The sequence below is a fragment of the Micropterus salmoides genome, unplaced genomic scaffold (assembly GCF_014851395.1).
Source record: "Micropterus salmoides isolate LMB-PRFRI ecotype aquatic unplaced genomic scaffold, ASM1485139v1 Ms_hic_scaffold_16, whole genome shotgun sequence".
Classification (NCBI taxonomy): domain Eukaryota; kingdom Metazoa; phylum Chordata; class Actinopteri; order Centrarchiformes; family Centrarchidae; genus Micropterus; species Micropterus salmoides.
The window spans coordinates 852,099-872,572 of NW_024040707.1; the positions used below are offsets into that span (position 1 = coordinate 852,099).

Genomic DNA, 20,474 nt, shown 5'->3' on the forward strand with positions numbered 1-20,474 from the left:
CTAAAAAATAAATTTTATATCAGTCTTAAAGGGCCGTATGTTTTACGCTGTCTGTATCTGTGCAGCTGATATCACACGACGAGATTGGACATGACGATTAGTATCGATCGAGCTTCACTGTGAAAAGAAGCGCTGCTGCTGTGAGTCTGTGATCTGCAGTGAAGAAGAAGAGAAACTGCCCCAACATCCACTAACTGAACTGATGACCTTCCAGCTGGACCAGGCTGGAGGGCAGCGTGACACGCACACGCACACACACACACTCACACACACTCACACACACTCACACACACGCACACGCACACACTCACTCACACACACTCACACACACTCACTCACACTCACTCACACTCACACACACACACTCACACACACTCACACACACTCACACACACGCACACACACTCACACACACACACACACGCACACACACACGCGCACACTCACACTCACTCACACACACACACACACACACACACACACACAGATTCACACTCAAACACACACACTCACACACACACACACACACACACACACAGATTCACACTCAAACACACACACAGACACACGCACACACGCACACACACTCACACACACACACACACACACACACACAGATTCACACTCAAACACACACACAGACACACGCACACACGCACACACACTCACACTCACACACACAGACACACACACACACACAGATTCACACTCAAACACACACACTCACACAGACACACTCACACACACGCACACTCACACTCACACACAACGGGGCAGTGAAAAGTAGAAAGTTAACAAGGCGGATGCAGGGTTGTGTGTGAGCGATGGGACGCCCCGCTACACCATCGCACACGCACTGTGTTGTCATGGTGATGTGAGCTGACTCGGGGTAATTTGGGGATAATTAGTCGGTTCTTGTCGTCCTGCGGGGTGAAGCAGCTCCTCCACAGGAAGGAACAACGTGACCCACAGTCATGTGACCTGCAGGGTCCAAACCTCAGCTGCTCATTGGACGGATGACTAACCTGCTGGGCTGCTGCCAGCTCGGAGTTCAGTTAAAAGGAAAGCCTTTAAAAGGAGTTTGTAAAATGGTCCGTTTGTCACGATCATTGGCTTCATCATTGGTTTCTGTCCCGCCTCAGGTTCTGCTTCAAAGCTCTTGTTCTAGGAACCCAGCGGACCTGTGAAGGACTCTTTCAGTAGATACTCAGTCCACTGTCTGTTGGTCCGATCACAAACCATCCTAATTAAACTAAGTAAATAACTCAACTAACTGTCCAGAAAGGTTTTTCATGTTTCTGGGATGTGTTAGTTGTTGTTGTTGTTGTTGTTGTTGTTGTTGTTGTTGTTGTTGTTGTGTGACGGACTCTATGATCAATGCTTATCAGTAAATATCGTGTCTCACTATCATAATTACGCCTGTCAGTTGGTGTTTGTCGTCAGTCGTACCCCGTACATGTTTTCGTTATCTGGCTTCACTAACCCTAACAATGGCGGTACCACAAAGCTGATTATCAAGAAGTATTATTAAGAAGGTATTTTTATTAAAATATTATGTAACACTTATTAATACTTAATACACTTGTACTGTGCATGTATTTACTTTGCAACTACTTCCAGTCTGTTTCCCGCCGCCACACTCCTGTGTTAATTCAGTAACAGTCCCAGCATTTTTTCTTTCGCCAAATCTTCTGTAACCAGGAAGAGACCATCTGCTTCATGTTTACACCTGCACGCGCACGCCCAGTGAACCTGAACGACCACTAGATGTGCGTTTTAATGTAGACAGAGATCAACTCCAAAACGCAGCTAAAACGCTGGTGCGGACGGAGATCGTGTTCGTTTTAATTCTCCGTTTGTAAACTAAAACGCAGTAGTGTGGGCGGGGCCTGAGAGGCAAAACTCAGGCTACTTGTTGTGTAAATCTTCTGTGATGGCAGGGTGACGACTGATCAACTATTTCATAATAAGGAAATGTTTGTTGGTGTTTTAGTGAAAAACACTAAATGTAAACAGAAAGTTTCAAGAAAACTCCACCTGTAAACGACTTTTATACTTCAGTCTCTCTCATTGGCTGACGGACAGCGATGCTTAGTGTCATTGGTTACGCTGCATTTTTCATGCGATGAAAAGTCAAAATGGCCGTGTGATGTAAATCTGTCACTAATCCATGAAGGCCTTGTTTCCTACTGACTGAACGTATCTGCAGCTCTGCGCTTACTGACCACCTGGGAAACAGGAAATCTAGGAAATCACTAAACAAAGGTGTGGAGAGAGGGAGAGAGAGACGGAGAGAGGGGAGAGAGGGAGAGAGGGAGAGAGAGATGGAGAGAGAGAGAGAGAGGGAGAGAGAGACGGAGAGAGGGGAGAGAGGGAGAGAGGGAGAGAGAGACGGAGAGAGGGGAGAGAGGGAGAGAGGGAGAGAGAGAGAGAGAGGGGAGAGAGGGAGAGAGGGAGAGAGAGACGGAGAGAGGGGAGAGAGGGAGAGAGGGAGAGAGAGACGGAGAGAGGGGAGAGAGGGAGAGAGGGAGAGAGAGATGGAGAGAGAGAGAGAGGGGAGAGAGAGACGGAGAGAGGGGAGAGAGGGAGAGAGGGAGAGAGAGACGGAGAGAGGGGAGAGAGGGAGAGAGGGAGAGAGAGACAGAGAGAGGGGAGAGAGGGAGAGAGGGAGAGAGAGACGGAGAGAGGGGAGAGGGAGAGAGGGAGAGAGAGACGGAGAGAGGGGAGAGAGGGAGAGAGAGACGGAGAGAGGGGAGAGAGGGAGAGAGGGAGAGAGAGACGGAGAGAGGGGAGAGAGGGAGAGAGGGAGAGAGAGACAGAGAGAGGGGAGAGAGGGAGAGAGGGAGAGAGAGAGAGAGGGGAGAGAGGGAGAGAGGAGAGAGAGATGGAGAGAGGGAGAGAGGGAGAGAGGGAGAGAGAGACAGAGAGAGGGGAGAGAGAGACGGAGAGAGGGGAGAGAGGGAGAGAGAGAGAGAGGGAGAGAGAGACGGAGAGAGAGGAGAGAGGGAGAGGGAGAGAGAGACGGAGAGAGGGGAGAGAGGGAGAGAGGGAGAGAGAGATGGAGAGAGGGAGAGAGGGAGAGGGAAGAGAGAGACGGAGAGGGAAGAGAGAGATGGAGAGGGGGGAGAGAGAGAGAGAGAGAGAGAGAGAGGGAAGAGAGAGATGGAGAGAGGGAGAGAGGGAGAGAGGGAGAGAGGGGAGAGAGAGACGGAGAGAGGGGAGAGAGAGATGGAGAGAGGGGAGAGAGAGATGGAGAGAGGGGAGAGAGGGAGAGAGGGGAGAGAGGGGAGAGAGAGACGGAGAGAGGGGAGAGAGAGAGAGAGAGAGAGAGAGAGAGAGAGAGAGGGGAAAGAGAGTCACATAATCTCCCTGTGCTGTCATCACTGGGTTTATCTGTGTGTGTTCAGGGTCCTCAGGTACTAACATATAAATCACGGCCCAGATCACACACACACACACACACACACACACACACACACACACACACACACACACACACAGATCTAGGTCACAGCTGTTCACTACAATATTTTCACTTCCTCTGGAAACAGTCACATCTCTCCTCCTCTTCCTCTCTCAGTCCATATCACCTCCTCTCTTTTCTCTCCATCCTCCACCTCTCCTCTTTCACTTTGATGGAAATCCTGGGATCAGCGGTGGAAGAAGTACTCTGATCCTTTACTTAATAATACTTCTGTTTAACTATGAAAAGGATTGGAGTACTTCTCAGATTTATGTAGAAAAACTCCTGGATGTGCAGTAAAATGTCTCCTGTGACTGATTCTTGATTCTAGATTGTTAATACTGAAGCGTCAGTATTTTACTGTTGGAACAGCTTCAGTTGGAGCTAGCTTTACTACTTTAACGTTATCTAAAGTTAGCTATTTCTAACTACTTTATATACAGTTAATTTTACTACTTTAACCTTATATAAAGTTAGCTATTTCTAACTACTTTATATACAGTTAATTTTACTACTTTAACCTTATATAAAGTTAGCTATTTCTAACTACTTTATATACAGTTAGTTTTACTACTTTAACCTTATATAAAGTTAGCTATTTCTAATAACTTTATATACAGTTAGTTTTACTACTTTAACCTTATATAAAGTTAGCTATTTCTAACTACTTATATACAGTTAGTTTTACTTCTTTAACGTTATATGAAGTTAGTTAGTTTTAACTACTTTATATACAGTTAGTTTTACTACTTTAACCTTATATAAAGTTAGCTATTTCTAATAACTTTATTTACAGTTAGTTTATTACTTTAACCTTATATAAAGTTAGCTATTTCTAACTACTTTATACACAGATAGTTTTACTTCTTTAAGGTTATATGAAGTTAGTTAGTTTTAACTACTTTATATACAGTTAGTTTTACTACTTTAACCTTATATAAAGTTAGCTATTTCTAATAACTTTATTTACAGTTAGTTTTACTACTTTAACCTTATATAAAGTTAGCTATTTCTAACAACTTTATACACAGATAGTTTTACTTCTTTAAGGTTATATGAAGTTAGTTAGTTTTAACTACTTTATATACAGTTAGTTTTACTACTTTAACCTGATATAAAGTTAGCTATTTCTAACAACTTTATACACAGATAGTTTTACTTCTTTAATGTTATATGAAGTTAGTTAGTTTTAACTACTTTATATACAGTTAGTTTTACTACTTTAACCTGATATAAAGTTAGCTATTTCTAACAACTTTATACACAGATAGTTTTACTTCTTTAACGTTATATGAAGTTAGTTAGTTTTAACTACTTTATATACAGTTAGTTTTACTACTTTAACCTGATATAAAGTTAGCTATTTCTAATAACTTTATATACAGTTAGTTTTACTACTTTAAGGCCTTATGAAGTTAGTTAGTTTTAACAACTTTATATACAGTTAGTTTTACTACTTTAACCTGATATAAAGTTAGCTATTTCTAATAACTTTATATACAGTTAGTTTTACTACTTTAACCTTATATAAAGTTAGCTATTTCTAATAACTTTATATACAGTTAGTTTTATTACTTTAACCTTATATAAAGTTAGCTATTTCTAATAACTTTATATACAGTTAGTTTTACTACTTTAACCTTATATAAAGTTAGCTATTTCTAACTACTTTATATACAGTTAGTTTTACTACTTTAACCTTATATAAAGTTAGCTATTTCTAACTACTTTATATACAGTTAGTTTTACTTCTTTAACGTTATATGAAGTTAGTTAGTTTTAACTACTTTATATACAGTTAGTTTTATTACTTTAACCTTATATAAAGTTAGCTATTTCTAACAACTTTATACACAGATAGTTTTACTTCTTTAAGGTTATATGAAGTTAGTTAGTTTTAACTACTTTATATACAGTTAGTTTTACTACTTTAACCTGATATAAAGTTAACTATTTCCAACAACTTTATACACAGTTAGTTTTTACTACTTTAACGTTACATGAAGTTAGTTAGTTTTAACAACTTTATACACAGATAGTTTTACTTCTTTAAGGTTATATGAAGTTAGTTAGTTTTAACTACTTTATAAACATTTAGTTTTACTACTTTAATGTTACATGAAGTTAGCTATTTCTAACAACTTTATAAACAGTTAGTTTTAATACTTTAACCTTATATAATGTTAGCTATTTTTAACTACTTTGTATACAGTTAGTTTTACTACTTTAACGCTATATGAAGTTAGTTAGTTTTAACTACTTTATATACATTTAGTTTTACTACTTTAACACTATATGAAGTTAGTTAGTTTTAACTACTTTATATACAGTTAGTTTTACTACTTAACCTGATATAAAGTTAGCTATTTCTAACAACTTTATACACAGATAGTTTTACTTCTTTAAGGTTATATGAAGTTAGTTAGTTTTAACTACTTTATATACAGTTAGTTTTACTACTTTAACCTTATATAAGGTTAGCTATTTCTAATAACTTTATATACAGTTAGTTTTACTACTTTAACCTTATATAAAATTAGCTATTTCTAACTACTTTATATACAGTTAGTTTTACTACTTTAACCTTATATAAAGTTAGCTATTTATAACTACTTTATATACAGTTAGTTTTACTACTTTAACCTGATATAAAGTTAACTATTTCCAACAACTTTATACACAGTTAGTTTTTACTACTTTAACGTTATATAAAGTTAGCTATTTCTAACAACTTTATAAACAGTTAGTTTTACTTCTTTAACGTTATATGAAGTTAGTTAGTTTTAACTACTTTATATACAGTTAGTTTTACTACTTTAACCTTACATGAAGTTAGCTATTTCTAACAACTTTATAAACAGTTAGTTTTAATACTTTAACCTTATATAATGTTAGCTATTTTTAACTACTTTGTATACAGTTAGTTTTACTACTTTAACGCTATATGAAGTTAGTTAGTTTTAACTACTTTATATACATTTAGTTTTACTACTTTAACACTATATGAAGTTAGTTAGTTTTAACTACTTTATAAACAGTTAGTTTTATTACTTTAACCTTATATAAGGTTAGCTATTTCTAACTACTTTATAAACTGTTAGTTTTAATACTTTAACCTTATATAAAGTTAGTTAGTTTTAACTACTTTATAAACTGTTAGTTTTACTACTTTAATGTTACATGAAGTTAGCTATTTCTAACTACTTTATAAACAGTTAGTTTTAATACTTTAGCCTTATATAACGTTAGCTATTTTTAACTACTTTGTATACAGTTAGTTTTAGTCAGTCAGTTCTCCTTCAACTATATTCACTTAATGTGAGTACAACAAACACGTTTCAGAAAATATTAAATATATTTAGAAGCTCTACATTGAGAGTAATTGCATCTTCTCTGTCTGTCTGTCAGGTGCTGGTCGTAATGGGTACACCAACGCAGTAGATGGGGAGGAGGGAGGAGGTGAGGGTGAGGAAGAGGAGGAGGGAGGAGAGGAGGATGGAGGAGGAGGAGATGGAGGAGGAGAGGAGAGGGATCCAGACTGGGATGAAGAGCTGGACGGTGAGGACGATGGAGGAGTGAGGATGAAACGAACCGACACACTTCACTCGACCACAAGTTCAACTGGAACACAAAGGAGGAGAGGACAACATGCTAAGAAACAGGTGAGACAGAGAATCAACACGCTAACAAACATGCGAGACAGAGAGGCAACACGCTAACAAACAGGCCAGACAGAGAGGCAACACGCTACGAAACAGGCGAGACAGAGAGGCAACACGCTAACAAACAGGCCAGACAGAGAGGCAACACGCTAACTAACATGCGAGACAGAGAGGCAACACGCTAACAAACAGGTCAGACAGAGAGACAACACGCTAACAAACAGGCCAGACAGAGAGACAACACGCTAACAAACAGGCGAGACAGAGAGGCAACACGCTAACAAACAGGCCAGACAGAGAGGCAACACGCTAAGAAACAGGCCAGACAGAGAGACAACACGCTAACAAACAGGCCAGACAGAGAGACAACACGCTAACAAACAGGCCAGACAGAGAGACAACACGCTAACAAACAGGCCAGACAGAGAGGCAACACGCTAACAAACAGGCCAGACAGAGAGGCAACACGTTAACAAACAGGCGAGACAGAGAGACAACACACTAACAAACAGGCGAGACAGAGAGGCAACACGCTAACTAACATGCGAGACAGAGAGGCAACACGCTAACAAACAGGCCTGACAGAGAGGCAACACGCTAACAAACAGGCGAGACAGAGAGGCAACACGCTAACTAACATGCGAGACAGAGAGGCAACACGCTAACAAACAGGCCAGACAGAGAGGCAACACGCTAACAAACAGGTGAGACAGAGAGACAACACGCTAACTAACATGCGAGACAGAGAGGCAACACGCTAACAAACAGGCGAGACAGAGAGACAACACGCTATCTAACATGCGAGACAGAGAGGCAACACGTTAACAAACAGGCGAGACAGAGAGACAACACGCTAACTAACAGGCGAGACAGAGAGACAACACACTAACAAACAGGCGAGACAGAGAGGCAACACGCTAACAAACAGGTGATGATGTTGATGATGTCCTTACTCTTCCCCCTCAGGTCCAAGGCAGTAATCAGGTCCAGCGAGCTCCCAGAGCGCTGTTCTGTCTGAAACTCAACAATCCAATCAGACGAGCCGCTCTCTCTATCGTCGAGTGGAAGTATCCTGAAATCTGACCAGTCAGCTGTCAGCTTTGTACCAGTTTACTGAACTTGTCCCTTAGTTTACATTGATACGATGGTCATTAGGTCGTCTATGTAGATGGTTATTTCGATTCACCCAATCAAATGCAGAATAAAGCTGCAACATCTGCATTGTATCATAGGCAGAGCAGACAGTCACACAGAACCAATCAGCAGCCTGCTGAGCCACAGACTCTGAACGACCACATTAGCTTCATGCTAAAGTCTCCTTTTTGTATTACTAACAAACACGAACACACGTCTTGTCGTGAAGAAGCCGACAAACATTCACCAGGGAAAAGTAAATGCAATCACTTTGCAGGCTAGTTAGCTGATTAGCTTTGAGCTGTAGCACATTTAACAGCATGTAAAAAAGACTTGTGGAATAATCAGATGGCTGAAATGTTGTTTTTTGTCCCTGCTGAGCTTCCTTAACGTGTCTCTCAGACCGTTTGATATCTTCATTCTGTTAGCCATCTTTGCTAACTGTGTCGCTCTGGGAGTTTCTAAACCGTTTCCTGAGGATGACTCCAACTCCACCAACCACGACCTGGTGAGATTAATTACACAACTACACAGTTAAACACATTTAAATACACAAATAAAGACATTGAATGAATAAATAAAGAATATGAGAACATTTCAGTGGCTGTAAAGAGGAGCTGGAGGTTTGGGTTTGAGTTTGTCTGAGGTGAACAGACGCAGGTGGCGTTAACATTTCAGCCTCAGGTTAGTGTGTTTGTTCCTGTGTGTTGTTCCAGGTGCCTAGAATCTTACACCTTGTGGTTTCACATCACAGAAATACTGTTAAATGTTGTTAAAATAAAGAAATTATCCAGCAGATGTTAAGCTTTGGAGCCATTGAAAGATTTGATCTTAATGGAGCTAGGTCAGCAGTTTCCCAGTGCTTCCAGTCTTAATGCTAAGCTAGGCTAAACCTGTCCTGGATCTGGACCTGTACTGGACACACAGATAAGAAACCTCTGACTAAGCTAACTGGACCAGCTAACTGTAAAGTTGATAATACACGGTAATGAGTAAAGATTACTACGGTAATCCCCTTCCCCCATCACACCGCCACTTGCCCCGTCCCGCCGCTATCCGTTCAAAACATAGTTGGACTTGCCACCAGCAAGATAGCCCAGCAACTTTGCTCAAAAAGTTGCCCCGTGTATCATCAGGTTAAGCTAACTGAAGCAGCTAACTAGCATAAGACTGGCAGCGGGGAGAAACTGTTAGCCTAGCTAAGTATAAATAATAATAAGTCCAAGTTTGTCTGATTTGTCTGATGTGTTGTCTTATTTATTGAACAGGTGTTGAAATAGCAATGTAAAAAGGAGACATTGTGTTTTTAGTAGCAGTTAGCTTTGGTTTAAAGATTTGTCAGGGGTTAAATGTTAACAAATCCAATCGTTATCTTATTCAGAAGTGGCTTTCAAGGTATATGATTTTATTGATTTATTGAATTCTAAGGATAGTTTTAGCACTGGCTCAAAGAGTAACTTTAAGTTTTTGCATTATGACACATCTAGTACACAGTGTCTGCAGTACTGCAGGATTTTCGTACATGCTACGTGCATTTAGGCCCTATACTCCTGCACTACCCCCTGCAGGATTCCCCAGGGCACACGGCCATAAGCCTTCTCCAAGTCCACAAAGCACATTTAGACTGGATGGTCAAACTTGCGGGCGGCACGGTGTTCCGGTGGATAGCGCTTCCTCCCACCATCCAAAGACATGCGGACTAGGTTGATTGTCCTAAATTGTCTTTAGGTGTGAGTGTGACTGGTTGTTTGTCTATGTGTGGCCCTGCGATGGACTGGCAACCTGTCCAGGGTGTACCCCGCCTTTCGGCCGATGTCAGCTGGGATTGGCCTCCTGGCCCCCGCGACCCTGTACGCAGGGTAAGCGGTTGACGATAGATGGATGGATGCTCAAACTTCCATGACCCCTATAACAACCTCGCAGAGCTGGTCCACTGGTCCAAGGCCAGGACAGAATCCGCGTTTCTCCTCCGGAATCTCACTGAGGTTTTCCCCCCGTTTCTTCTGCCTCCTCCTCAGAGGAATTGTTGCTCGGGTTCAGAGCTCCTCAAATGCTCCTTCCACCACTCCACAATATTTCCAGTCTGGGGCAGTGGTTATCCTCCCCAGTTCAGCTCAGCCTGAGCCCTGCTTTCCCTCCCTAAGTTGCCAGAACTTCCTTGAGGCCAACCGAAAGCCCTTCTCCATAGCCTCCCTGAACTCCTCCCACACCCGGGTTTCACTCTCAGCGGCCACAGAAGCTGCAGCCCTGCTGCCCTGTGTGTATCATTACAGCTGTGTTTTATTATCTTGCCATTCAGTATCTGTTTGTACAGGAGCCTCCACTTCTGTCTGCAGGAGGAGACATAGTTAGTAACACATTGATAATGTGTAATGAAGCACTCCTCACTGCTCCTGCTGTAAAGGTCAAAGGTCACAGATAGATACAGTAAATGATTGACAGGTCTGTGATCAGATCTGATCAGCTGTTTCTGCTCTGATGGTTCAGCTCTCTCTCTCACCTCTTCATGTCGATGTCTCTCGACCTCTAGTTACAGTTTCACTGTAAACACTGTTCATGAAGTTGTCCTTTATTGAAGTGACGGCCCGACTGTGTGTGTGTGTTGTTCGTTCTTGCGTGCTCACTTTGCTTTTCTCTCACACGATCGCGTGAAAGAAGACGACTACAGCAGATAAGCGAGTGGAGGAAAAGATAAGAGAAGCATCTCCTTCCTGAGCGAACAAGTAGAAATGTGACCTACAAAACTACTTCTGTTTGTACTTTTTAAATATATCAGCTTCAGAGTTTCATTATGTCAAACCACATTTTTGATGCTGTTTGTGGTGGGCTGTTTTAGCAACACTACTGCCGTGCCCTCTGGGATTATATCTGTCAGTCTACCACTTTGTTCCAGACTTCAGTATCTCAACAGCTATTGGATGGATTGTGACTGAGTATGGTTTATTCCTGTCTTGCTCAGGATGAACTGTAGTAACTCTGGTGATCCTCTGACTTTTCCATCTTTGATCTGTCCAACACCAATGATAGTCGCTGCAGAGCCGCTACTACAGGCCTGTAACAGTGTCACATTTCTCAAATTCTCTTAATTACAAATACTATAAGGAAGTTCATGATGAATCCCTGGTGGACGTGGTGACGCCGCTGAACATACCTCACCAACACATTCTCACTCCTGACTCACCACATACTGACACGTGGTCGAGGCCCTTTAGCGTCATTTTTAGACGTTTAAGGCTCCGCTGTAAAGTTAGCAACGATTAGCAACAAAAAATATGCAACGTCCGGTTAGACTTTCAGAATAAATAAATTAACTTACGTCACTTACGTCAATTTACATAGCTCATGTAACTTCTAAAAAATATTTAACACGGGACACGAACCCCAGTCTCCGGTCTTGGTTCTGGCCCTCCATCCACCCCATCCTCCTCCTTATTCAGTCTTTTCTGTTAAATATCATATACCTGCCTTTACCGTCACAAACTGACACTACAGGGTTTCCCCCACTGCGCTGAACTATGACGCTACAAGGATCCCCAGTGCGTTACAAACTGACGCCGATGGGTCTTGACCATGCGTCCATATGTGACGAGTCGGGGAGGGAGAACGGGTTGGCCAAGCATTGAACATGGCTTTCCAAAAGAAACAAAAAATACAAGGGCAGTTCTATGATAACCGTATTAAAACAGAGCATTAAAACAAGGCAAGATCAATTTTGTCCTCATTTCTATGCATGTAATAGATGATTCCATAGATCAGTTATAGCCACTGACTGTACATCTTTAAACTTATCAGTGTGTCGTGATCCCTGTCTGTCAGCAGCTAAGATCATCTCTGGAAAATGATCTCTAGATAAGAGTGTGAGCCCTGCTACTGGTTTGATTCCCAGTTTTTCCATTTGCAGCTAGCAGAGAGATTTAGAGCCGAGAGGAGGCGGAACGACAACAGAACGAGATGAGAGCCGGACGCCAGTGTTTGTGTGTGTGTTGTACATCTGTGTTTGTGAGGACCAATTTGCGTTTTAGATTTTGGGACTGAAGACATTTTGCCTGGTTCTCACTTCGTCAAAGGGCTGTTTGCTCTCAAGGTTGATGAAAGGGTTGGTGTTAGACACGTAAACGTGATGGCTGATGCGAGGGGCAGGCGATGCACTGAGTCAGTGAGAGTCCTCCATGGTATGGAAAGACCAGCGCTGGTTGTGTGTTTGTGGTGCAGGGATGATGACAGATTAGTAATCCTCTGAAATGCTCTCAAAGCCAGGTCACACACAAACCCCAGCTTTCGGTCTGTGTGTAAAACACCTTATAAATGTCCTCCAGCATTCAGGCCTCCCTTCAGAGATCATTAAAGGTTCAGTTCACCCAAATTACAAAACAACACGTGTTCTCACTCCGCTGCTGTCTGTGCCGCATGTGCACAGTTAGAAGTCTGATCAGGATGTGTTGGCTGATTTCCTTCTTTAGTGCTACTTTTATTTACTCTCTTCTGGTCTACTGATTTATCTAATTTAATAGTATCTGAATACATTCATACGTTCTGAGTGTAGTGGGGCTAATTTCAGCGTGCACGATAAAGCTGAACCTTGAACCTTGAAACATTATCAGATCCAGGTCTCTCTCTTAGATCCTGATTCTTTTTTTGTCCTGGTCCTCTCCTCAGACTGTTGTTCTCTCTTTAGTTCCCTGGTTCTCTCCTCAGACTCTGGTTCTTTCTTCAGTTCCTTGTTCTCTTTATAGATTCTGGTTCTCTCTTTAGATCGTGGTTGTTTCTGTAGACTCTGGTTCTCTCTTTAGATCGTGGTTGTTTCTGTAGACTCTGGTTCTCTCTTTACTTGTTCTCTTTATAGATCCTGGTTCTTTCTGTAGACTCTGGTTCTGTCTTTAGTTTCCTGGTTATCTGTCTTTAATTCCTTGTTCTCTCTAAAGATTCTGGTTCTGTCTTTAGATCCTGGTTCTTTCTGTAGTCTTTGGTTCTCTCTTTAGTTTCCTGGTTCCAGAGGAGTGTTCAGTGATATTCTGTGGTTTGAATGGAACATGTTCCCTCTGTGTTTCAGGAACAAGTGGAGTACATCTTCCTCATCATCTTCACTGTGGAGACCTTCCTGAAGATCCTGGCCTACGGTCTGGTGATGCACCCCAGCTCCTACATCCGCAATGGATGGAACTTGCTCGACTTCGTCATCGTCATCGTTGGGTGAGAAAACAAGAATTTTAATTCAATTTATTCAATTCAATTCAATTCAAAAGAACCAATGGAAGCGTCGGTACTCTGTTTAGACCAGTGGTTCTGAAACTGGGGGATGTTGAGAAGACCCACAGTTACATGAATATGATTCATGTGGTGACATATTAAAAAGTGCTCTGATGCTAGCAAAGCTATCTTGCTAACCTGAATGTTTAGTTTATTTCAATCATGATCAATGATTGATGAACCTTTTTTGGCCTTCTGAAGGGGGCGTGACAGAAGAAGTTTGAGAAACACTTGTTTAGATACTGTTCTCCCTTTCCAGGTTGTTCTTTAGATCCTGGTCCTTTTGTTATGTGCTGGTTTTCTCTTTGGATCTCGGTTCTTTCTTTAGATTGTGGTTCTCTCATTAGATCCTGGTTCTGTCTTTAGATCCTGGTTCTTTCTTTAGACTCTAGTTCTCTCTTTAGATCCTGGTCCTTTTGTCATGTGCTGGTTTTCTCTTTGGATCTCGGTTCTTTCTTTAGATTGTGGTTCTCTCATTAGATCCTGGTTCTGTCTTTAGATCCTGGTTCTTTCTTTAGACTCTAGTTCTCTCTTTAGATCCTGGTCCTTTTGTTATGTGCTGGTTTTCTCTTTGGATCTCGGTTCTTTCTTTAGATTGTGATTCTCTCATTAGATCCTGGTTCTGTCTTTAGATCCTGGTTCTTTCTTTAGACTCTAGTTCTCTCTTTAGATCCTGGTCCTTTTGTCATGTGCTGGTTTTCTCTTTGGATCTCGGTTCTTTCTTTAGATTGTGGTTCTCTCATTAGATCCTGGTTCGTTTGATATATCTTGGTTATCGCTTTATATTCCAGTTTTCTCTTTAGATCGTGGTTCTTTAAAAAAAAATCATGGTTCTTATGTTATATGCTAGTTTTCTCTTTGGATCCTGGTTCTCTTTTTATATCTCTAGATGATGATTCTCTACATACATGGAAGTCCTCCCCTTAGACTTTGGTTCTCTTTAGACATTTGTGCTGTCATAAGATGTTCCCTCTAGCATCTCACTTTTTGTTGGTCTGTCTTCAGACGGTTTTCTGTTTCTCTTTTTAAATGGGGTCCTCTCTTTATGTCCTGTTTCTTCCTTTAGACCCGGTTCTTTCTATAGACTGGTTCTATTTTTAGATCGTGGTTTTATCCTGTGTTATTATCTGGTTCTTTCTTTAATTCCTGGTTCTCTCTTTAGTCTGTAGCTGTTTCTTTAGACCCTGGTTCATTCTGTAGACTCTGGTTTTCTGTTCATATCCTGGTCCTCTCTTTATAGAGTCTGGTCCTCTTTAGTTTGTGGCTCATTCTTTAGATCCTGGTTATTTCTGTAGACTCTGGTTCTTTCTTTAGACTAAGGTTATCTCTTTAGTTCCTGTCTCTCTCTTTATATCCATTCTTTTTTTAGACTCTGGCCTTTTCTTTTGATCCTGGTATTTCTGTAGACTCAGGTTTTCTCTTCATACCCTGGTCCTGTCCTTAATTCCTGGTTCTCTTTATGTCTGTGAAGATTCTCAGTTATCCAGGTTATAGTTATCCAAAGAAGGTTAAAAGGGCAACTGGACTTGGTTGAAGATACTAGAAGACTTTTTGTCCCTCATCCAAAGGACTTCTTCAATTCTGACTGACTGTTAGGGAAACTCAGCTATTTAACCTCATGGTCGTTCAGTCTTGGCCTCAGGTAGTCCTAACGAGCATAACGACTGTCGTTACAACAGCCAGGAGCACTAACGAACCAGCGGTATCAACGATCCTGACATACGGCCCCACTGAGGTTAAATAGCTTTAAATAGAGTTTCCCTGCCAGTCAGTCAGAACTGAAGAAGTCCTTTGGATGAGGGACAAAACATCTTCCAGTATCTTCAACCAAGTCCAGTTGCCCTTGATTTTAACCTTCTGTGGATGGTCCTCTTTATAGAACCTGGTTATTTCAGTAGACTCTGGTTCTCTCTTTATATCCCGGTCCTGTCTTTAGAACCTGGTTATCTCTTTCTGGTCCTCCCTTTATTTCTTGGTCTTCTCTTTAGGGTTCTCGGGTCTTGTCCTGTGTTTGACTCTGTGCTGAGTCTCTCTGTGTAGTTGAAGCAGTTTTCAAAGAGTTGTAGCAGTAAATCGCATCTGACTGCAGTAAACTCTGTGGTCAGTGAAGGAACAAACCCTCCAGCGACGCCACAATTTATCTCATTTTAGTGTTTTTGTGTTGAGTGTATGTGACAGCTGACCGTGATCACTGTACACAGCAACTAAATATACACACCCACCCTCCTACAATAAACTCAGCTGTCACCACATAAACAGAGTCACTGCTGTGAAACAGGGAATTTAACCCCGACTCTGGTGTTGAGGATGCCTTGCTTCAGGCCGTGAAACAGTAATACCTCCGAGTTCTTCTGCAGCATCTGTAGTAACTAAAAAATGTTCTCTTTAGCCCAAATAATCAGGAGGCAGCACACTTCATCCTGAGTCCAGGTTTGTCCCAGGCTAGTTGACATTTTGATTCTAGATAACCAGTCACCAAAACAGGAAGAGAAAAAGTTTTTTAACCAATGAAATGACACATTCAACAGGACATTTCTTGTTACTGGTTTGAATGGTGTTCACACCAGATATAAACTTCTCCAGCTACACGTTCTCACTCCCAACTCATCACATATTGACGACGCGGTCAAGGCCCTTTGGCGGCCATGGTACCGCTTTAGCGTCATTATTAGGCTTTTAGGCTTCGCGGTCAAGTTAGCAACAATAAATATACAATAACGCTAGTGTTTCGAAGCGTTGCCATTTTGAAACATTATGTGACGAGTCGGGGAATGAGAACAGGTTGACTTCCGAGTTCCGAGCGGTTGTTTGGTTCGCACCAGAGCTTGAGTCTGGCGTTCCCATCAATCCAGACAAACCACACCAAGGGGGTAAACGCTCCAGGGTTAATTTAAACCGGACAAACAAGGTCGGTGTGAACTCGCCCTATGTCACATGATAAATTCAGTATAATGTCAATTCAGTTAAATCATCCTCACCACTCTGCTGTGCTCAGTTAATACTTTCTTTCCCTGTTTAATTTATAATTTTATGTATGCTGTCAGTGAAACTTTCAATTCAGTCTCAATTGTGTGTGAAGTGTTGCATTTCAATCCTGGACAGCAATCACAATAATACAGAAAACAACGTAGTTAGAAGGCAGGCAAAGTGTTGTCACAGAGCAGCAAGTGTGACTTCCCCCTGCTGCTGTCGAAATGTTATACTAAATTTATCAGGACATCAGGGAAACATGGAGGAAGTACAGATTGAAACAGAAAACAGACAGGGACACAAGAAATAAAGGTTTTAATGAGGGTCAGAGTCACCTGCTCAGGTCACTATGAGTCCTCCATGTTGGTTTATGTCCTCGCTGCAGGACAGTGACGTGACTCAGCACGACCTCGGGGCGATGATGATGAAGCCCGTTGTCGTTGTAGAGCTGCCCAAGGACACTCTGTTCCACTTTGCAGTCAGAGATGATGCACCGAGAGGCGGCTGAATGTGGGACACTGAGGGGTTCTTTTAGTGTTTTGACTTGACATAGTGGAAAAAATAAAAGTTTCATATCTGGTTTAAGAACTAATCACAGAGCAAAAACAGCTCTGATCAAACACACTGATTTTTTTGCTTCTGTTTTAAAAGTGCACGCCTTTAATTTCGATCTGATCTTGTCCTTCCATGCAGTTCATTATAACATTTTAAATAGTTTGGGTTGGCAACAGGACTCTGCTGCTGTTTAGTGCAGTGCTTCCCAAAGATTTTTGTTGTACATTTTCTCACTGGAAAAATGACAATATAGGTTGTTTGTGCAGTACCTTATTACGTCACATATTTATGTTTGTGTCTGTACAACGGTAGCAAAGGAGGAAGTTGGGTGTCGTATTATAAATAAGCAGAAAGTGCCCATAAGGAGATGGATGGGTCAAACCTCAGACTGTCATTTCGGAGAACTGTGTTTGAGTCCTGTGTGAAACCAAGTAAATGTTGAGTTATTTTGAGTATTAACTTAAATAGCATTACTGCCTTCCGTCAAATGACTTACGCAATTTACTTACTTTAACCCAAACCACGACGATTTCCTTAACCTGACCAAACTGTGACCATTTCACAACATGTTTAATATCATGTGACGTAGGTCATGTGACTTACGTAACGCAGTTAATGCTCATATGTGTCGTTTGGGGAGGCATGGCCAAACAGCCTATGTTGTCATTTAGGTTGTAGGACTTGTTGCAAAAAACAAGACAACATTCACATTAACAACATCTTTATGTTAGATTTTCAAAATAACTTTTACACAATAAACATCAAAATCACCATAATGGTGTTAGTAATTAGTTCTGACAAAGAAAGACCATTCCTGACATCATATGTGCGTGAGCTGGATTTCTTATATAGAAAAAACAAAAGATATATTTCCACACTCATGTCCACCGTTATGCAGACGACACCATGCTGTACATCACTCTGTCATCTTTGTTACGTCAGCTTGTATTGGCTGTGTGGAAGTGTTTCTGCCTTTTTTTAATCCGGAAACTGAGGCTTAATTTTTGATGAGCTGGATCTTAAACTTTGGTCTCCCTCTTCTTCTTTTTGTTTTTGTTGTTGTTTGTGCAGGTTGTTCAGCGTTGTCTTGGAGACGATGACTCATAAATCTGGCGAGCAGGCGACCAGTCATCATGTGCCGGGGAAACCTGGAGGTCTGGACGTCAAAGCTCTAAGAGCCTTCAGAGTCCTGAGGCCCCTCAGACTGGTTTCTGGAGTTCCCAGTGAGTTTACTGGACTGGAGGAAGTGTGTGTGTGTACGTGTGTGTGGTTGTACGCGGGTAAAGCTTTGTGTATCTGTCAGGTCTGCAGATTGTGTTGAACTCCATCATGAAGGCAATGGTTCCTCTACTCCACATCGCTCTGCTGGTTCTCTTTGTCATCATCATCTACGCCATCATCGGTCTGGAGCTCTTCATAGGACGCATGCACAAGACCTGCTACTACATAGGACTAGGTACACACACACACACACACACACACACACACAATATACAGGCCAAGTCTCTCATCAGAATCAGAAACAGCTTTATTTCCAAATAAGTTTACACATACAAGGAATTTGCTTTGGTGACTTAGGCTCCATCCACACTTCTGCGTTTTTATTTAAAAATGGAGACCTTTTGCTACGTTTGCACCTCCCGTCCAGACTAAAACCGCGAAAACAAAGACCTAAAATGGAGAAGTTTGAAAACGCTGCCGGCCCCGTTTTTCGTTTTAAGACTCTGGGTAGCGTTTTAGTGCGGATGGGCAAAAACGGAGGACACACACGCTCACGTTTGGCTCTCTGATTGGCTGTTATCAGTCATGCAAACCAGAAACACGATGCTACTGATATAGTTTTTGATTTGGTATTTTTATTTAAAAAGTTTGTACCGTGCAAATAACACCTACAGCCTACACATACTGTGCATGTTGTCGTTTACTTTGCGACGACTCCAAGTCTGTTTTCTGCCACCACAGTCGATTTAAACTCCTGTGTTATTTTCAGTATTCATTCCCAGCTTGTTGTTGGTCCATGCAAAAAAAAAAAATCTTTCTAGTTCTTTGTCTGTATTTCTTTATTCTTTCGCCAAGTCTTCTGTAACTACAGAATAGACCATCTGCTTCATGTTTACACCGGGACGTGCATGCCCAGAGTATGTGAACGGCCACTAGATGTGCGGTTTCAGTCGTGTTACAATAGACGGAGATCAATTCTGATACGTAGCTAAAACGCTGCTGTGGACAGAGATTATATCGTTTTAAAACTCTTTTTTTAACTGAGTAGTGTGGATGGGGCCTGTAGGGAATTTAGGGAAAGATAAAAGGAATTGGTTTAAAAGAAGAGGAGGGAGAGAGGGCTAGGATGTTAACTGGGCAATATAGTCTTGAAAAGGTGGGTTTTGAGGGCCTGTTTGAAAGATGGCATGGAGTAAGCCTATCGGATGTGGCGAGGGAGGGCATTTCAGAGGGTAGGTGCCCTGTCACCATAGGACCGGCGCTTTGTCCTGATGTTTTTAAGTGTTGCTGCGTCCGCAGACCTGAGGTGCAGGTGTGGCGGGAGAGGAGGTCGGAGACGTAGAGAGGGGCCTGGTTGTTCAAGGCTTTGTAGCTGATGAGTAGAAGTTTACAGTGGATCCTGTAATTAATCGGGAGCCAGTAGAGGTTGTGAATGATGGGGGTGATGTGATCTCTGCGACAGGTGGAAGTCACTAGTTCTGGATGTACTGAAACTTAATGATGATTTTGTCAGGTGAACCATAGAGGATGCTGTTGCAGTAGCCAAATCTGAAAGTGATGAGGGACTGGAGCAGCTTTTCTGCAGCAGTAAAGGATAAGTCCGGCCGGAGGTGTGCAATGTTCTTGAGGTAGGCAGTTTTTGTCCTGGGCCAAGAATGAGAGGGTGGAGTCAAAGATGACTCCAAGGTTGCGGTCCTATGTAAAGGGGTGACGATGGAGCCGTCGATGTTCTATGGCGGATTGTGCAATGGTATGTAAGAGGAATCAGAGGATTAACATCTATATGTGGAAAACATTTACAATAAAATGCTAGAAGACAATTGGAGAGTCAACTGGAAATATCTTCCATCCATCCATCCATCGTCAACCGCTTATCCTGCGTACAGGGTCGCAGGGGGGCTGGAGCCAATCCCAGCCGACTTTGGCGAAAGGCGGGCTATATCCTAGACAGGTCGCCAGCCCATCGCAGGGCCGGAAATATCTTCATAATCTTTAAAATAAACTATACAACAAATTCAATGTTTCAGATGTCTATTAATGAAGACAAGGAAATATGAAGTAATGTTGCACGAAACATTAATATTTTAATGGAGATAGTCTGATGTCACACATTTGGCTGATATGTACTAACATATCAAATGTAAAAATAGAGGAAACATTTAAGGAAATATCAAATTAAATCAATAAATGTCAGCACACACAGACCGAGTGAAGCTTTTGGC

At 41.7% G+C, this 20,474-nt stretch overlaps 1 protein-coding gene across 1 annotated transcript in view; it reads left to right on the forward strand.

The window, feature by feature from the left end:
- The window catches only part of cacna1fb (calcium channel, voltage-dependent, L type, alpha 1F subunit), a 90,583-nt gene that overhangs the window by 8,228 nt on the left and 61,881 nt on the right, over positions 1 to 20,474 (forward strand). The window contains exons 2-7 of the mRNA XM_038721757.1: positions 6,872 to 7,125; positions 8,092 to 8,192; positions 8,662 to 8,767; positions 13,310 to 13,449; positions 18,103 to 18,254; positions 18,335 to 18,487. Of these exons, the coding sequence (XP_038577685.1) occupies positions 6,872 to 7,125; positions 8,092 to 8,192; positions 8,662 to 8,767; positions 13,310 to 13,449; positions 18,103 to 18,254; positions 18,335 to 18,487 (906 nt within the window). The remainder of the gene's footprint in view (positions 1 to 6,871; positions 7,126 to 8,091; positions 8,193 to 8,661; positions 8,768 to 13,309; positions 13,450 to 18,102; positions 18,255 to 18,334; positions 18,488 to 20,474) is intronic.